Source organism: Oryx dammah, unplaced genomic scaffold (assembly GCF_014754425.2).
Source record: "Oryx dammah isolate SB20612 unplaced genomic scaffold, SCBI_Odam_1.1 HiC_scaffold_12, whole genome shotgun sequence".
NCBI classification, from domain to species: Eukaryota; Metazoa; Chordata; class Mammalia; order Artiodactyla; family Bovidae; genus Oryx; species Oryx dammah.
In genome coordinates, this window is record NW_024070196.1 from 65,332,296 (window position 1) to 65,351,063 (window position 18,768).

Consider the following 18,768-nt stretch of genomic DNA (forward strand, 5'->3'; position numbering starts at 1 on the left):
CATGGAATCAACCGACATTCTTCAGGGCAGTCAGATGTTCCTGGGCTTGTTTCTGGTTTTGCCTGATGTGCTGGGCTGTGGTTTTTTCCAAGCCTCAAATAGTCTTTCTTTCTTTTTGGCCGCACTGGGTCTTCGTTGCGACGCCCGTGATTTCTCTAGCTGTGGCGAGCAGGGGCTACTCTCTAGCTGCGGGGTGCGGGCTCCTCATTGTTTTGTTACAGATACAAACAGGTGGTGTGACCCTGGGCAGTCCATTTTCCCTCTCTAGACCTCCAACCCTTCCTCTGGATACCTCGTGATCAGAAACTCTGGGAAACGTTCCATCTGCAGGAGGTGACATTTAGTTTGGGGTTCTGTCCCTTGATGAGGCCAGGCAAACCCACCAGCGTGAGCTAAGCAAGTCCTCACTGTGGAGAGTGAAGGTACGAGAACGCACCACTGAATCAGATGAGTAATGTCGAAGAGAAGAGTGACCAGCACTTTTGTACCGCCGTGTAGCAAATAGATACCGATCCATCCACCTGCCATCCCCTCCTCCTAAAAGCACCCACTGTGAACAGTCCAGTGACATCCCCACCAGGAGACCGCATCCCAGGGGTTCAGTGACTCAGTGAGCAAAGCCCCTCCCTGATTACAAACGTGTGTCTGATTTCCAGCCTCCTCCCCATCACAAGGAGCTAAAAGCAGGATTTAAACCCTCCTCTTTTCATAATTCTTTTTTTCTTAAGAAGTTTTGAATACTTCTTACACACATTTTGGAAAATGCCCACAAGTAGAAGGAAGCAAACACATCTCCAGAAGTCCCACCACCCAGAGGCAGCCAGGACCATGCTTGGGGGCTATTCCTCCAAGTCCAAAAAAGACTCTCTGCATCACCATTTGCTTGAGTTGTTTGCGTCAAGTCGTTTGCATCCACACCGTAGAACTTTCCATCTTGCTGTTTTCACAGAACATTATAGCAGAAGCATCATCCGGCTTCTATTTCCTCCACTTCTCGGTCTGTCCTTTCGTGCCTGCGTGGTGATCCGCTGTTGCTCAGATTCCAGGCCGTTCTTGGCCATTCCACTGCTGCTGGGCATTTAAGACAAAAAATCGTCAGCTTCATGGCTTCCGAACATGTGCTTTTTAACATGTGCTTTTTCGACTTTAATGGCATGCTTCCAAGTCTAATCTTCCATCTCCTCATCAACGTTAGTAAAGAGAGAGAGAGAGAGGGGTGTTTCTCCCAACTTGGAAGGCAGAACAAACGCTCAGTTGCCTGCGATGTTGCTCCATGCTGTCTCAAGAGAGGAAAACAGCATAAGGATGTAATTAAAACTCCGTCTCTTCTGTTTGGTACCCATGTTGAGTTTTTGTTGTTTGTCTGCCTTCCTTTTTTTTTTTTTTTTCAAATCGAAGTAGAGTTGATTCAAAACACTGTATTAATTTCTGCTGTACAGCAAAGCAATTCAGTTATCCATATGCTTTCTCATATTCTTTTCCATTATGGTTTATCCCAGGTTATTGAATATAGTTCCCTGTGCAATGCAGTAGGACCTGTTGCTACGCCTTCCTAAGTTCTTGAATGCAGGGACCATGTCCTAGAGTGCTGACTCTCTCATGCTGAGGGTCAACCACAGGGAGAGTCAGCACCCAGCACCTTCACTCAGTAGTTGATTGACAGCATCCCAGTGGGGCACTGAATGCCCGCATTAAAGGGAGAACCAGCCAAACGTGATTACGGTGATTGAAAAAGTTAAATGCTTTGGGGAAGAGGAGTTAATATAACTCGGCAGTCACTGGAGCCCCGGGAAAAGCCAGCCTATTTGAGCAAGTGAAGTCTCTGCATCTGTGAGGCCGTGGAATCCAATCTGACTAATTCCGCCTGAGACATGTCTTCACATGGCACTCATTTGGCCTGTGTCCCAGTCGAGAACAAACGCTGCATCTCCAGGGCTGCATACACTCAGGTCACAGATACGTACTCATCTCTCTTGAACATGGCCTTCAGTGTGGAGCCAGCCGGCCGGCCAGACCGCAGCGTGTGTGAGCTCGGAGGGGTAAGGGGCACTGGGAGCAGGGAGGCGAACTGACATGGGAAACACACAACTCTTCCTGGGAGTCAGGTGTCCAGTGGGGAAAAGACTGACTCGTTCCCATGGGTTTGCTTCCTAAGATGCTTTATCGCTGCTGAGATTGGCACCAGTTTTTTCCTGGGGATCTCAGAGGTGGGAGCAGTGATTGGGAGGCAGGAATTGATTATAGGATCATTTCTCTCCTGCTTCCTTCCGCTTTCCCCAGCTCTGTTGGGTCTTACTGGGCTCAGAGAAGATCCAGACGTGATGGGTCTGGCAGGGGAGACCAGCAATTTGTATTTTAACAAGGAATGCACTGAGGGATGGGGGTATCATCTATGGGGTGTTGGAATACGCTGTAGCCCACTTAGCAGAAACGCAACACAAGGGTTTAGAGAGAAGGGTGTTGCAGTGGAGAGGGGCCGATTCAAGCAGACAAGGGGGGCGCAGGTGATAGTACTGCATTTTCTTAAAATAGATATGCCCCATATTTCTTAAAAGGCAGCAGCACGGTCTGTGCCATCAGGAAAACCAAGGCAGGAAACTCAGCTTTGTTCTATGATCTTGGAAAGTTATTTAATATCCCAAACCTCCATCTGCCCATCCGTAAAATAAGAATACTGATTTCTAATTAATAAGGTCGAGAAAGACTTAAATGAAGTAATGGATACAAAGTGTTTAACAAATATTCAACTAAACATTGGCACATATTCGGCACTCAATAAAGCAATCAGGAGACAATGTTATAAATATCACTGTTGTTATGGCCAAGGCACAGCAACGTGCTCTATGTCATCTGTAATCTTTTATCACCTCTGACACAGCTTGTTTTCCTAACATCTTTGTCTCCCACTCCCTCTTCCTGTCTCTCCTCCAGTCCCTTGTGATCAAGGGGACATTTTTGTGGAAAGACTGGCTGAAACTAACATAGCCACAGGGCCCCACAAAACTCACAAGCCCGAGTCAGGACTGAGGTTGTCACTTTGCCCTTTTTAGCAAGATTACCAACAGACCCTAAGCATACTTATCAGTCACCTGATTGTTTGAAAAATCAATGATGTTACAGCTGGAAGGACCCTTAGATTTCATCCAGTCTAGCTGTCCGTTTGACACACCGAGAGAAGAAGAAACCTACCTATCATAACATACCCAGTTATGATGGGGAGTGGTAGCCAGGAGAGGACCACCATGCAGGTCCCCCAAGCCCTTGGCTGCATCCAAGCTCTGTGCATCGAACCACAGCTGGGTCTTGGGAGCCAGGTGTATTGAACTCTCATCCTCTCTTCTTTCTGCCCCATAGCCTTCTCACTCGACAGTCTACAAAGATGGTCAGTACAAACCATCTGATAAAAGCGACTGTGAGCGTAAAAGCTACAGCTTTCCAGCAGCCCCGTGTCTGATCTGATCCCACGATCTTTACATTAAAGAGGTTTAATGGACTTTCCCAGGTCCATACAGCTAGCAACTGTCAAAGGCAGGATCTGAGCCAGGGTCTAACCCCAAAGCCTCAATCCATCCCACCTTGGACCAAGACAACCTGCTTGGCATAAGTGACCTGGACCTGTGCTCAGGTCCTCTGCACACCCTCTCCTCCCTTATGTGTTTCTGCCCCAGTGTTCCCATCAGCCTGGAATGCCCACCGGCTGGTAATCAGTGTTATGCCACAGGAATATTTGTTGATGTCAACTGCACACTGTTGCAGTCTAGATACATTGAGCCAGTGCCACTGCTGACTCCATGAAAGCAAATGAACCTTTCTGAGGGAGATCAGTTTGAATAACAGTGCTGAAGGGCCCAAGACTGTGTGGCTGAGCGAGTGTCTTTCTGCAGGGAAACTGACAAGGACAGCGATCAGTCCTTTGTCCCTCAGGACGTAATTCCTCTCTATCTCGAGATCCTCATCGGGAATGTTCTGACTGCTGAGGGGTGATTACAATGACAGCAGCTGATGCCAGGCACTCACTGTGGGTGAAGGACCCATTTGTGCATATGTGTGTGTTTGCTTTCCCTACATCACCCTCTTGAACGATGACCACCCTAGGAGACAGGGGATAACAGCCCCATTTTACAGCTCGGGAAACTGAGGCTCAGAGAGGTAAAGCCATTTGCCAGCTTCCATTTGGCAGAACTCAGTGTCAAAGAAGAGGATGATGAGGCGACTTTCAGACATGATTCTGCCAAACAGTGGCCTGGGCCAGCCCTTATTTAAAATTATAGGCGATTTTACTTTCAAGACAGAAATAAATGTCAAGGAACCAGCAGGATGTACAAGGCCCACCAGAGCCTGACCCTGACTTTCTTGCTCCTCAGCCTTCTCTCTAATCACCCCCCACCTCTGTCCCCTGTTCTCCTTCGTTCCTCTTTTCCACCCACCTCAGCCAGGCCTCCAGGGTCTTCCCACACCCCTCTGTTCTGCCTCATAACTCTGGATCCTCAAATCTTCCTGCGTCTCCTACAAGGTCGCTTGTACAGTTTTTAGTTAAAAATAAGCAAAACACAAACAAAAAACACCCAAACTTCCCCATTCCCGGGACAATACAGCCCTGAGTCAGGGCACACAGCTTTCAGAAGAGACTGTGGGTCGGTTACAGCCCCTTTCATCCTCTTACTGGGATGACCTTGTGCAGTGAGCAACCTGCCCAACTGTACATGGTGGTCCTGCCCAGAGACTGGGTTAGAGGCCTGTCCTCTCTGTCCTCTTGGCACACAGAGCTGCTCTCTTCCTAAGCATTTATCACATTTAATATGATTGTTTCTGCTTTCTTATTAGGACCATGAGATTCTGTGTCCTCGATTCCTGTAGCTCTAGTGCTTAACTGGGGCTGGCCCAGATCACTCCAAGTCTCCATAGTCAGCAAAAGGAAGGAAAGAAAGGTGGCAGCCCCACATCTACGGATCAAAATGTGCCAGCATCCTGGCAAGCCTTGGGTCCCACCTTAAAGGGGCCACTCTCAGCGTGGGCCAGGTAGAGGACTCAAAGTCCCCGGCCCCAAGCTAACTGGCCTCTGTTCTCTTTCTAAGATGAGCCCCCAGAGGGAGATGCCGGCCAATCAGATACTTACCTTCTGCCCTCCGAAATCCTGGGGAGCAGCAGTCTGAGCAAGGAGAACCCCGAAGAGAGTGTGACCACGGCCCCTCTGAATCCAGTGCAGTCTGGGGATGAGCTTCGCGAGCCGGAGTTGGAAGGAACCGTCCCCTTCGCGCCTCAAGACCCGGCGGCTGTGTCTACGCTGCTTCCCCTTCCGGAGGAGCCGGGCACCAGGCACGCCTTCCCCGCCAGGAAGAAGCTGCCTTCGCTCAAGCAGGTGAACCTGGCCAGGAAGCAGCTGAGGCCGAAGGCCACCCCTGCAGCGGCCACGCAGAGGACCGCGTCCCAGCCCGCATCCCCGGGCCCGGGTCTCCTGGCCTCCGCCCCGGGGAAGCCCCGCCCACCCGGTGGCCAGGACCCCGTGGCCTCCGCAGGGGAGGAGACCCGCCCGCTGTCTCTGTCCTCTGAGGAGCCCCTCTGGCTGGAGCGGAAGGAAGGTGCGGTCCCCACGACCCCCGCGCCCCTGCAGATCGCCCCCTTCACCTCGCAGCCGCTGGTGGCCCACACGCTCTCCCAGAGCCCCGACCCCGAGGTGCCCGCCGTGCCCGAGGAGGCCCCGGAGGCTCCCCCCGAGGATGCAAGCCCTGGGACGCTGATGGACAAAGGGGAGACCGAGCTGACCGGGTCAGCCTCAGAGGAGAGCCAGGAGACCACCACGTCCACCATCATCACCACCACCGTCATCACCACCGAGCAGGCCCCAGGTAGGCAGCCCCCAGCCCCTCCGGCCCTGCAGCAACTGTGAGGAGGCAGCTTCTGCGATGGGGGGAGGGGAAGCGTGCGGGGAGGGGGTGCGTGGGAGGAGGGGCTCCCCTCCCCCACCCCACCCCCGGAAGGTGCATGCCTTGTCATTGGTTACCATCTATGCAGCCCTAGCTATGAACTTGACACCAGGGTTCAAAACTAGCATCCCCATTTCAGAGATGAGACCCCTGAGACCCTAAGACATGAGACAACCTGCCCAAGGTCTCACAGCTGAAGAGCAGGATTCAAATCCACTCCTCCTGGGACAGAGTCCTTTCACCTGCCTAGAAGGCCCTAGCCTTCCAAGGTGCTTTTGCTCTCACCCCTGCGTGAACGTGATAGAATGCACTTCTGTGTTCCAGTCTTTTCTTCCGTCTTCTATCCCATCTTCAAGCGCATCACAGGGGCATCGGCTGTCAATTACATGTCGATCTGGGACAGATGTTATGTGGCTGCTCAGGAAAGACTGGGAGCTCTGGGCTTTTGACCCCTGCTCATTGTGTGACCTTGGCCCAAAAGTGCTCCCTCTCTGAGCTTTGCTTTATTTGTCTCTAAGATAAGAGTGAAACCTCAGTCCCATGTCAGCTCTTGCTACTTGATTATTATGTTGAGTGTGGAGCGGAAGGAGGAGGAACAGCAGGGGAAGGAGTGGGGATGGGAACACCAGTGTTCAGAGGCCCTGTGCCAGCCAACAGCCCACCTGAGAGATGACATCTCAGCTCTTTGTGTCCTGATGACAATGCCTTTGCCTCCAGCTCTCTGCAGTGTCAGCTTCTCTGATCCTGAAGGGTACATCGACTCCAGTGATTACCCGCCGCTGCCCCTCAACAACTTCCTGGAGTGCACGTACAACGCGACGGTCTACACTGGCTATGGGGTGGAGCTCCAGGTAACCCCACGAAGTTGCCCTGCCTTGGCTGCCTCTTCCAGCAGAAGATCTCTGAAGAGTCGTCTGAGTCAGGCTTATTTTCATCTTAACCAGTTTGGTTCTCTCTTTGCCCTAACTGGGGGCAATTGAGCTGGGCTTTGGCAATTGAATAGGAGTTCCCAACTCAGAAGAACTAGCTTGGCACACGTGGAGGGAAAGGGATGTATTGATAAATTGTAAGCCGTTATACCCGGAAGGAAAGTCCTGTGATGTCCTGCTTGTTGAACACACACATCCTCATGGAAGCCCCACATGGTTTATTTGATTCATAAACTTTTGGCTGCAAACTAAGAAGGGAAAAGCAGGGCAGCAGCATCCTCAAACGCCTGGGTTTTAGTCCCAGCTCTACCAGTTAATGCTGCATGACTTTGGGCAAGGGACTCCACCTCTCTGAGTCTGTTTCCCCATTAGTGAAACAGAGATGAAAATGTTGCTACTTTATGGAGTTTCAGGGAGGAATATATACAACAGTACACAAAGAGTATTCAGCCAGAGTCTAGGGGAGAGAGAGAGGGCGCTCAATGCCTGTTACCCATCATCCCCACCCTCATTCCAGGCCATTGCCGACCCACCGCCCCGTCTTTAGAAGCACTTTTTTATATGCACTGAGGCAACATGCCAGCAAGTGGTGACCTGTCCAGTTCACCGTCTGAGAGAGGAAAGGACTGCCCTGAAGCCAGAAATGGAGGCCAGCACCACGTGGTGGCAGACCCCTCCAGGCCAAGGGCAGAAGGCTGGGCATGCGTTTTGTTCTCATGGGCAAGAAAGTGCCCCCAAGATTTTAAGCAGAGTCAGCTGCATGACCTAAGCAGAGCTCTACCCTAGGAAGGTTTTCTGATTTATAGAGAGAATAAAAGATAAGCCTCTCAGCAGAACGTGTGCCCAGAGCTTGGCACAGCACGTGGCGTGTGGTCGGTACTTTATAAATGTTCCCGGAATTAAACCGGGGAAAAGTTGCAGTTCATCTGATGTTGGCACTTAAGGAGCACTTCCCTCCACTTGACTAGATCCACTCTGTCTAATACTGTGTGGCACTTTTTGTCAGGGACAGCAGAATTCCTTCATCGAGCGTCTATAATGTACCAGTCGTAGCAATGGGGGGCATGGTGGTGTGCAAACCTGGTGCAGGGGTTGCCCTAAGGGAGGTCACTGTTTTATGGTTGAGATAGATGCACATGGAAGATATTGGGTTGCCGTTTGAAATGACCTCTAACAGACGTTCACAGTGGATGTAGAATCACAGTGGAGGGACAGGCAACCTCCCTGGCAGTCAGGGAAGGTTTCACAGAGGAGGGCAATTTTAGTGGGGCTTTGGCAGATGAGTAGGAGTTCATCAAAGAGGAAAAAAGAGTAAAGTGTATATAAATAGATAGATAGATAGATAGATGGGCTGAAAGGGAAAGGGCTCATGGGTAATTCTTGCCTTAATTACACAAGAGGCAGAGGATCTGGAGTCCCTGGCCCCACTACGGCAGGTGGAAATATTCAAATTGGGCACTGGGAACTGACTAAAGTCCCCACCCCACTCCCTCCTCTGATTGTTCACCATCCTTGTAAGTAAAGTATCTCCCTTCTTCCCCTCCTAAGCCTGGAAAGTGGACTCGGCAAACCAAGTACACAGTCCTTTGAGGAGGTTCTGCCAGTGAAGCCAGCATTGGGGAGGATAAGAACGTGGACCTGAGAAAGCCCTAGAGATGGCCGCCCCCTCCCCCGATCCCACACTCCCTCCCCAGTTTGTGCAGAAGGGCAAGAATGTCTTCAGTCAGTCTGCAAAGCTGAGCACATAGTCAAGCACCTACTATGTGCCAGGCACTATTTTAGGCCCTGGGGACCCTGAGCAGCACAAAAATTTTCCCTCCTCCCTGGAGCTGACCTTCGGATGAAATGCCTTCTCCCGTCTCCCTGGAGACGGGACCTCAGGCCCAAGCTGATCAAAGCCCTACCCCCACCTGCCAGCTCCAGAAAAATCTGTCTCAGCTGCCAGCCTCCAGAAAGCCTCTCCTGCAGGACCCAGCAAAGGGGGCTGAAGATCCTTGCGGCACCTCCCCTGCAGCTTCAGGAGCTGTCAGGGGGCCCAGAGGTTCCCAGGGCTCCGAGGGTTTCCAGGGCTGGGGCGCGGCCCCCCATCCACCCCATGGACTAGGGGCCCCTTGACAGGGTGCTGCCTGGGGACCCTCAGAGCCTGGGAGGACCCCTGTCTCAAACACGACTCAGATCCTATCTTCCCCTGCCCGTACCCAGGTGAAGAGCGTGAACCTGTCCGAGGGGGAGCTGCTCTCCATCCGAGGGGTGGACGGCCCCTCCCTGACCGTCCTGGCCAACCACACGCTCCTGGTCGAGGGCCAGGTGATCCGCAGCCCCACCAACACCATCTCCGTGTACTTCCGCACCTTCCAGGACGACGGCCTCGGGGCCTTCCAGCTGCACTACCAGGGTAAGGCCGGGCCGGGGCTGTTGAGATGTACCTTGGGCCTCCGTTCCCCTCCAGCGCCAAGGACTGCCACCCGCTTTGTGCCGGTTTGGAACAACCGTGGACCCCTTCTTAGATTCGCGATTCCTTCTGTAATTAATTAATGTGGCTGCATCTCGTCTTAGCTGTGGCACACGGGATCTTCACTGCGACGTGCCGGCTCATTCACTGTGGCACATAGACTCTCTAGTTGCTGCGTGCGGGTTTGGTTGTACCAAGACATATGGGGTCTTGGTTCCCTGACCAGGGATCAGACCCAGCTTCCCTGCATTGCAGGGTGGATTCTTAACCACTGGACCACCAGGGAAGTCCCTTAGATTCATGTTTTTAAGAGCATAAAATAAAATATATACAATTCAAAAGGAAGCCGTTCATACTGAACAGCACTTGTCAAAACATTGTTCTGATCTATGATATCATAATCTATGTGCTTCTTTATTAACACATTAAATCATATTTCCCAGTGGCTCTGATAATTATTGTAATTTCAAAGGAGCATAAGAAATATGTCAAGATATTCATTTTGATGTGAACATATCTGATTCCCTTGGTGACAAAGCCACGGGTACTGTGACTGTGTAACAGTTTGTCGTCTACCTTTGCAGTTAACCTTGAACCTGTTCAGTGAAGAATAAGCAAGCCCCCTTTTCCCATTCAAGTTCTTGGCCCCTGAATCTGACACCAATCCCATGAAGGCCCACGGGCTTCTGGGAGGGAGCCTCTGCTGCCAGGGTCCCTTGCTTTTTTTTCCTTCTCCAGTTTCTTTTGTATTTGTCTGCTTCTGGTCTCCTTTTGTTTTCTATTTACCTTTTCCCTCTCTTCTCTTCCCTCTTTTCTTTCTTTTCATTTCTTTGGTTGCACCTCAAAGCATATGGGTTCTTAGTTCCCCAAACAGGGCTTGAACGCACAGCCTCCCGCATTGGAAGTGCAGAGTCTTAACCACTGGACTATCCGGGAAGTCCCAGCTTCCTTCATTTCTTTCCTTGCACCTCTCCCTTGCTTTATTCCCACCCCCCTCTTCTCTCTTCCTTCTCTCTCTCCTTCAATGTCATCCTATTTTCCCCCACCTCCTGGGACGCTTCCTTCCTGGGAGCTCTCCCTGGATACGTGCCAAGTATCTGCCAGGGAGGGGCGCGCCCTTCACCACACCTTGGGAAATCAACAGCCATCCACGTTTACGTCACATTGACCAAATGTCTGGAAAAATACTTCATTTAAAAATTTCCCCTTGGATGTTTCTGAAACAGATGGATGACTGTATACAGGAGTATCCATTCCCTCGCACCTTCTCAGTATGCAGATGAGCGTCTGTTGTCTTTGTTAATTAAAAAATGGGGGAAAAAATAGCTCATTGAGCCATGAACTTGAATTCAGTCCTCCTCATGACTACTGGGAATGCAGGAATCCTCAACTGCAGGAGAGATCAGACCACAGTCCAGGGATGGACTCCGCATTCTCTTATGAAGATAAAACTTGAGGAGCTCAACGTGGCCACGGGCACCCTTCTGCCACTCCATCCAGCAAGCTCTGTCCACTGCAGTTGGCCTAAGGAGGCTCTCCTCTGGCGTTTGCCATTTAATCCTTACCGCCCCCCGTGCGATAGGGACAGTCCTAGGGGAGGAGAGTGAGTTCAGAGCACTGTTCACTTCCCAAGGTAACCCAGTTTTTACGTGATGGAGTAAGAGAACATAAGTTCACATCAGTCTCTTCCACAGCCCAAGCCCTGACCTCCCAGGACTTAGTTCCAGCTCTCACATCCTTAGCATTTCCTAAAGAACTGGTTCTCCTAACCCTGGCCTAAGAGCCTGCATTTTTAACAAACGCCTACCTAAGCTGCTCATATACTAACCTACCTGGTGATCCTGCCCCTCCTGTGCTCAAGGAGAAAGTAGTTCTGTCTCCACATGGAGAGAGGCCCTGGGGAGGGGCGGGGACACCCCAAACCTGCTGTCTCCGGTTAGGCAGGGTAGGGGGCAGGGTGAGCTTTGAGCCTAGAGAAAAGTGCTCATCTGGCAGTCTCAGCAGCACGTGATCAACTCGAGTCACAAAAATACACTCCTTTAGCACTCGGGAGTCCCTGGGGGCCTCATCTTTTCTCCTCAACACAAACCAGCTCCCGGGATGAGGGTTGCGTTCTCCGTCTCCCGCTCTGAGAGACGACTGTCTGCCCCGGCATCTCTCCCCAGCCTTCATGCTAAGCTGCAGCTTCCCCCGCCGGCCTGACTTCGGGGACGTCACAGTGATGGACCTGCACTCGGGCGGAGAGGCCCACTTCCACTGCCACCTGGGCTACGAGCTCCAGGGCGCCAAGACGCTGACGTGCATCAATGCCTCCAAGCCCCACTGGAGCAGCCGGGAGCCCATCTGCTCAGGTACACGCCAGCCTCAGCCAGACCCACCATGGGTGGTCTCCCAAGAGAGGAGAGACCAGCCCCCAGGGGGTTAAAGGGAAAGTGTTAGTCGCTCAGTCACATCCAACTCTCTGCGACCCCACAGGCTGTAGTCTGCCAGGCTTTTCTGTCCGTGGGATTCTCCAGGCAAGCATACTGGAGTGGGTTGCCGTGCCCTCCTCCAGGGGATCTTCCCGACCTGGGCCTCACGCATTGCAGGCAGATGCTTTACCGTCTGAGCCGCAAGGGAAGCCCGCGGTGTTAAGACTGACCTTAGGAAAGAGACTGCTCCAAAAATGTGGTGGCTGCCAGTTTTGTTACATGATCAAAATACGCGTGACATAAAAGTCACCACTAGTGACGTTTAGGACGTTCACAGTACTGTGCAGCCATCACCACTTCCCTCATCACCCCCTGAAGGACACTCGGGACCCATGTGCAGTCACTGCCTGTTTCCCCCTCTGCCCAGCCCCTGCTTTCTGTCTCTACAGAGTCACCTATTCTGGACACTTCATATGCCTGGGGTCGTACATTATGTGATATTTTGAATCCAGCTTCTTTCACTCAGCATGGTGTTCTCAAGGTTCATCCATATGGTAGCATGTATCAGAAGTTCATTCGTTTTGATGGCTGAATAATATTCCATTATATAGACCACATTTTATCTGTTCCCTTATTGGGGGACATTCGAGTTGTTTTGGACTTTGGAGGTGTTACAAATAGTGCTGCTATGAACATGTGTGTGAACATTTTGACGTGGACAGATGTTGTCATTTCTCTTGGGATATGCCCGTAAGCAGAGTTGCTGGGTCACGTGGTAATTCCACGTTTCAGTTTTGAAGGAACCGTCAAAGCATTTTCCACTGGCTGCACTGTGTCCTTTCCCTCCAGCCGTGTCGGAAAGTGCCCGTTTCGCCACATCCTCACCAGCACTTCTTTTCCACGCCTTCTTTTTACTCTGACAGCCGTCCGAGTGAGTGTGAAGGCATCCTAGTGAGAGTCTTCATTCTCCCAGTGGCTGATGACATTGATCATCTTTTCATATGCTTGTTGCCCATTTGTGTATCTTCTGGGAGAAAAGTTTATTCACGTCCTCTGCCCATTTTTAAAATTTAGTTGTCTTTTTCTTGAGTTGTAAGAATTCTTTATGTTTTCTAATTACTAGACTCTTATTATATGATTTGCAAATATTTTCCCCCACTCTGTGGGTTGTCTTTTCGCTTCTCAATAGTGTGCTTTTTGTTGTTCAGTCGCTAAGTCGTGTCCAACTCTTTGTGACCCCACGGACTGCAGTACACCAGACTTCCCTGTCCTTAGCTATCTCCCAGAGTTTGCTCAAACTCTTGTCCATTGAGTCAGTGATACCGTCCAACCATCTCATCCTTTTCACCCCGTTAGTGTCCTTAATTTTGACAAAGTCTAATTTATGGGTTTTTTTTTTTCTGGTTGTTGTTGCTTGAGCTTTTGATGTGACAACTGCCGTATTATGAGCCCACTCCACATGCCAGGGCTGTGATGAATGCTCACAGCAGTCCTACTTGGTGTGAACCATTATCCCCATTTCACAGACGAGGAAACAGAGGCTCATGGAGGTGAAGTTTCTTCCTCAAAGTCACCAGATAGAAACTGAACTGGATCTAGAGTCCTTCTCTCTTGAGCTGTTTCCCTTACACATTCACTATTTAAAGTGCAGACTGGTGAGATTATTAGAAATTCATAATCCTGGGCCCCACACAAAACCAAGCGAATCAAAAATCTACATTTAGCTTTGCTCTTTTTGTCATTCATGTGCTGCACCACAGATTGAGAAGCACACTCTACTACACTCTCTCTGCACCAGTGGCCGCAACCTTGACCATCCTCGGTTATCGCAAGAGTAGTACCCTATTAGATTCTCAGAAGTCCTGACCATGGCCAGGAGAGTACAGGCTGCTCACATTAACTGAGCACCTACTATGTGCCAGGCCATGAGCCATGTACAAAACAGGATACTGGGAATAAGAAAAATGTCGTTCCTGCCCTCCAGGCATTTGTAGTCACTAGAATTCAAGATGCAAATGAGAGCTGATGGTAAATTCTGAGATTTAATTATTGTAGTATTGTTCTCTCAAGGCTGTTCAGAATTTTGTGTGTGTGTGTGTGTGTTTAAAAAAAAACAAAGAAAAGAAAAATCCAAACCATAGGGCAGTTGGTCTCCATGCCTCCCCCGAGTTAATTTTTATCTATGTATGAAATCAGAGAGGAATTAAGCCTCAATTTGTGCTAAGAAAGATGGATGGGGAGCCACGGCTGGCAAATTGAAGCCAAACAGAGTCATCAGTTGGCTTAATAAGGCAAGGAAGGGGAGCAGAGAGGCAGCAAATGAGCAGCCGCTCAGAGAGGACAGATGGCTGGAGCCCCCCACCAGGGACAGCTCGTCCATCTCCTTGGCCCCTGAGCTGTAGGGCAATAAGGCCGCCTGCGTTCTGAGCACCTACTCTGTGCCAGGGATGGCGACAAGCCTTCTCCACACAGTGTTCATTTCTCATCTCAGTCCATAAGGAGGGTGGAATTATTATTACCGCTTTACTAGAGGTTCAGAGAGCTTCAGTGACTTGTCCTAGATCCACAACAGGTAACTGACACCGGGCAGATTTGAACCTCCACTTTGGGACAGGAGGCAGAGCGGAGAGATGGGGGACCCGGTAGTCTGTCCGTGGTCCTGAAAAACAGTGCACGTCTTCCTAGCAACATCTTTGCTGTAGGTCACAGCAGAGTCCAGAGCAGGCAAGGGAGCTATTGGCCTTTCTCATCTCTGCAATTCTTTATTAGTCATGAAGTCATTCAACAAACATTTAATGAGAGCCAAATATCTTCTAAGAATAAAACTGCCTCCCAACATTTGCAGAACTCTTCTCAGTTCACAAACCATTTTTTCATGTATGTTAGGTTTTTATGATAAAAGTAACATATCACTCTGGTAAAAAAAAAAAAAATATTTCCAAGAAATACAAAAGTGGTGAAGAGTCTGACAAATCACTTTTATACCCCTGATCTCAATTGATCTTTGCATATAGCTCATTGAAATAGGTATGGCGGAACATCTCCTAACTTTTTTTTCCCCCACTTAAAATATAGTGAGTATTTTCCTATACTCTGAAGTACTCTTTGACAACAAGGTTTTTAAAAACTATATGAATGGCATGCATTTCACCAAGCGTCTGTAAGTGGACATTCGTGTTATTTCTCAGTGTTTTGCCCTTAGAAGCAATCAAACAGTGAACATCATCATTCATACATTTTTGTGAAACTCTCTAAATCTTTTTTTGACATAAGTCCCCAGAACCTTAATTACCAGGTCAAAGTGTTTAAACACATTTTCCATATTTTTCATCAGATTTCCCTTCTGAAAGGTCATAGCAATTTGCATTCTAACTAGGCCTGAATGAGAGCAACCATTTCTCATCACTGAAGATGGCGCTCCCTGTTTATTGCTGCTCTTTATATGGGCCAATTAGGTGGACGGAGATAGAATATAGTTTAGATTTGCATTTCTTTTATTGTTAGGCTGACTTTTTTGAGTGCTTAACTGAGTACTAAAAGCAGACTTCTTCTTTGGAGAACTGCCTGTTTATGTCCTTGATTACCATTTTGTAACTGAGAACCAGGACACAGCCAGTGTGTTAAGGCACAGTCATTCATTCCCTGCCGTGGATGCCCGGGACAGTGGCTCCGGTCGTGGGACTGGATCTCCTGTCAAACAGGACAAACCTGTCTCTGGAGGAGGGGACTTGCCCATGGTCTTCCTCTTCCTAAGGGGTTGGGGTCAGAGAAGGATAAAACACTCACTTATCCTCCCCTCCACCTCTCTCTCTCTCTCCGCGATCCTCTCATTGCCCACCCACCCCCTACTGTCTGGCTCCAGCCCCTTGTGGAGGGGCTGTGCACAACGCCACCATCGGCCGCGTCCTGTCCCCAAGTCACTCTGCAAATGCCAGTGGGAGCCAGTTCTGCGTGTGGACGATCGAAGCTCCAGAGGGCCAGAAGCTGCACCTGCACTTTGAGAGGCTGGCACTACACGAGAAGGACAGGTAAACCCCTGAGGGTCCCCAGCGGCCTCATGCCTTCCCAGACTGTTAGGATGTGGCTTGGGATTTGGAGTCTTAAAATGGCTAAATTGTTGGCTCACAGAGGTCAAGAATGGAAGAGCTGGGGAGGGAGGCGAGGATATTAGAAACCATCAGTTTTGATCTCCTCCTTTTACACATAAGGAAAGCAGGGCATACAGAGGGGAAGAGACTTGCCCCAGTCACACAGCAGGGTAGCGGGGAGAGGCAGGAAGGGAGTCCCCCTACCTTTCACTGCCTCGTCCCTTCTCCTGCACATCCCTTTTTGCAGTGGAGCAAGGAGAGAGTTTCCTGAGCACCTGCTCTGTGCCCAGATCATGTATTAGCCTCAAAGGAGAATGGGAGAGAAGAACATTGGTTCCTGGTGTAACAGGAAATGGAGATTCAAAAACCAGATGTATGCACATGGAGGAACTTTCGATAATAAGACGGGATTTAGCTAAGAGCACATCTGTTGATGATAAGTAATAGGCACAGAAGCCAGAATCCGAAAACTTTGATAAGCTGAGACCTTATTCCAGAATATTCTGGAACACTCCAGAGAATTAGGATCTTGGCTGCTTAGAATTTCTGTGTTGGAGTGGGTTCCCTTGGAAATAGACAGGATGACAATGGTGTGAGGGAAAGTGGTTTATTTAGCAGCTGATCCTAGAAAGCACCAAGAAAATGAGCAGAGAAGAAAAGGGAGTAGATACAGTATATGTTAATAGTCAGGTCTCTTATCTACAGGGGTCCCCCAGGAAGCTGTATTTAGCATGGCTCCCAGACTTCCTGTCAGAGGGCAAGGGAGCTGGGGTGTTTATCTACCCACTCATCCACTGTGGAGGAGGGGTGCTCCTGGACACACACTGACTCTCCAGCCTTGCTCTCACCCCTTGAGCTGGCTGAACTGGCTGATTCTCAGAGACTCTGGAAACCAGCCAAAATTGGGTGAGCAAAGAGTGCTGAGGGGTACAGGTAGGGCACCCACAGAATGCCAGCACCTTCAAGTCCTGGAGTCTGTCCGACTTTCAACTTAGAATTATGGTGTCCTGGCTTCTTTGAAGCTTCAGACCTAAACCATTAACCTCTGGGAAAGGATTCTGAGAAAATACCAGACAACTGAATAATTTACCCAACTCTGGAGTCCACTTCCCTCCAAACTGTTCGGCTTTATCCTGAACAACTCTGTATCAATAAATCACTGCCTTAAAGTACAAGGTGTCTAATAGGGGCTTCAGAGCGTGGATTCTCTGTAGCATCAGAATGACCTCAGGAACCTTTAAGAAAAACAGATGCCCAGTCTTTTCCCCCTGGAGACTCACTGAGAAGCAAGGCCTGGGAGCCCTCAGTGATGAATGCTTTTTAACATTCAGACCTCTGGTTTGCCTCTTCTGAACGGTACTGGGAATAAACCAAGTGTACGTTTAGACCAGACAGTGAGAAGCAGAGAGAAAGAAAAATTAACCAAAATGAGTATTTTCTGAAAGTTTATGAAATCCTGATAAATGAGCCACAGACACATGGACACTGTAGTTTCACTGGGTGTTTCTGTGAAGCCCTGCAAACGTCAGGGTGCACGTGTGTGCACACATGCGGGCACACACACACACACACACACACAGGAGCGAAGATACTCGCTGTGCTAAGAAGAAAGGGGAGCTTTATCTATCCATGGACTTTATTGAGGAAAAACAGCTTAAGTACCACAGTTGCAAGAGCTTAGAGCTAGAGAAGGCTCCATGTAAGATATGAGACCTTGATCTAAACCTTAGAGATTCACTCAGGGAACCCAAAATATGGTGAGTGGATGGAGTAGTTAACACAAGCAGGGAGAATAGGAGTGGAGATAGACAAAGATGAGGAGGTAAATGTGGGCCGTCTTCTGAAGGGCTTTGGCTGCCAGATGCTTCTAGAAGCTATAGAGAGTCATGGAAGGATTTTGAGTAGAGGAGTGAAATGAAATTTTAAAGATGATTTCCACCCCCGCTAAACTCCAGTCCCATAATATGCAGCATAGAAAGAAAGTGGGTTCTCTGGGCAAATATGTTTGGGAGACACTATACCCAGGCTCTATCTTGGTATCAAGGCACATTCACTGGCAAAGGCACTGACTCCTGCAAGGTAAAAAAATGTTTAATTTTCATTTAAATTTTCCAAGCCCATTTGACCACAGACTACACATAGATTTGAGATAAAACTCTTCACTATTTCAGACATTCTAGAGAACATAGCTAGAAAACTGCTATGTTGGGAACAGTCATTGACTGTAGAGATTTTGAGATCCTGAGGATTTGCCCTAGAGCAACCCTTGTTGAAAGGCTTCAGTTCTCCTAAAGAAGAGTCCTGGGCATGGCCCCGAAGTCACAATAAAGTCAAGAGGGATTAGAAGATTGTGAAGAGGCCTTTGGCCACTACCCCAGGCCCCTCCTTATCTGAATCACAGTGGACACAAGGCAGAATAAACAGACTGAGACTCCAACATTTCTACATTTTGATGACATGAGAAATTCATATGATAAACCCTTTTTATGGGTCATGCTAAAAAAAAAAACTTGAAAAATTAAAAATGCCTAGTTAGGATTCCATCCATAAAAGTAAGTGATCCAATTTGTGTACTGGTTCCTTCCACATCTTTGCATAACTTCTTTAAAACTGCCACGGCTAGCAAAGAGTCAAGTGCCAAAGGGTTTTAATAACACTAAGAATGAATACCAACATGTCTGATACCTTTCAGTTTTCAGGGTGCTTCATCTTTTCAAAGCCCCTCTGGAAGACAGATAGGAAAGACTTTGTGACCCTTCCTTTCAGGATTGTGGAAAGCGAGGCCTGAGATGGCTTGAGACTTGTGTAACCTCAGTGGATGGGGAATTGGGGACTGGAAGCTGGGACTCCTCTAACTGCACACACAGTGTTCTCAGGAGGCAAGAGTCAGTGGCAGAGCCTGACTCGTCGTCTGACCAGAGCCTTGGTCGTCTGACCTGCATACCTGCACACTATACCCTTGGC

The 18,768-nt window shown here is 49.3% G+C and overlaps 1 protein-coding gene across 1 annotated transcript in view; it reads left to right on the top strand.

The window, feature by feature from the left end:
- The first annotated feature begins 1,979 nt into the window (after positions 1-1,979).
- The window catches only part of SEZ6L (seizure related 6 homolog like), a 71,157-nt gene continuing 54,368 nt past the window's right edge, over positions 1,980-18,768 (top strand). Inside the window, exons 1-7 of the mRNA XM_040251297.1 lie at positions 1,980-2,039; positions 3,355-3,412; positions 5,076-5,846; positions 6,642-6,775; positions 9,056-9,248; positions 11,471-11,656; positions 15,579-15,744. Of these exons, the coding sequence (XP_040107231.1) occupies positions 1,980-2,039; positions 3,355-3,412; positions 5,076-5,846; positions 6,642-6,775; positions 9,056-9,248; positions 11,471-11,656; positions 15,579-15,744 (1,568 nt within the window). The remainder of the gene's footprint in view (positions 2,040-3,354; positions 3,413-5,075; positions 5,847-6,641; positions 6,776-9,055; positions 9,249-11,470; positions 11,657-15,578; positions 15,745-18,768) is intronic.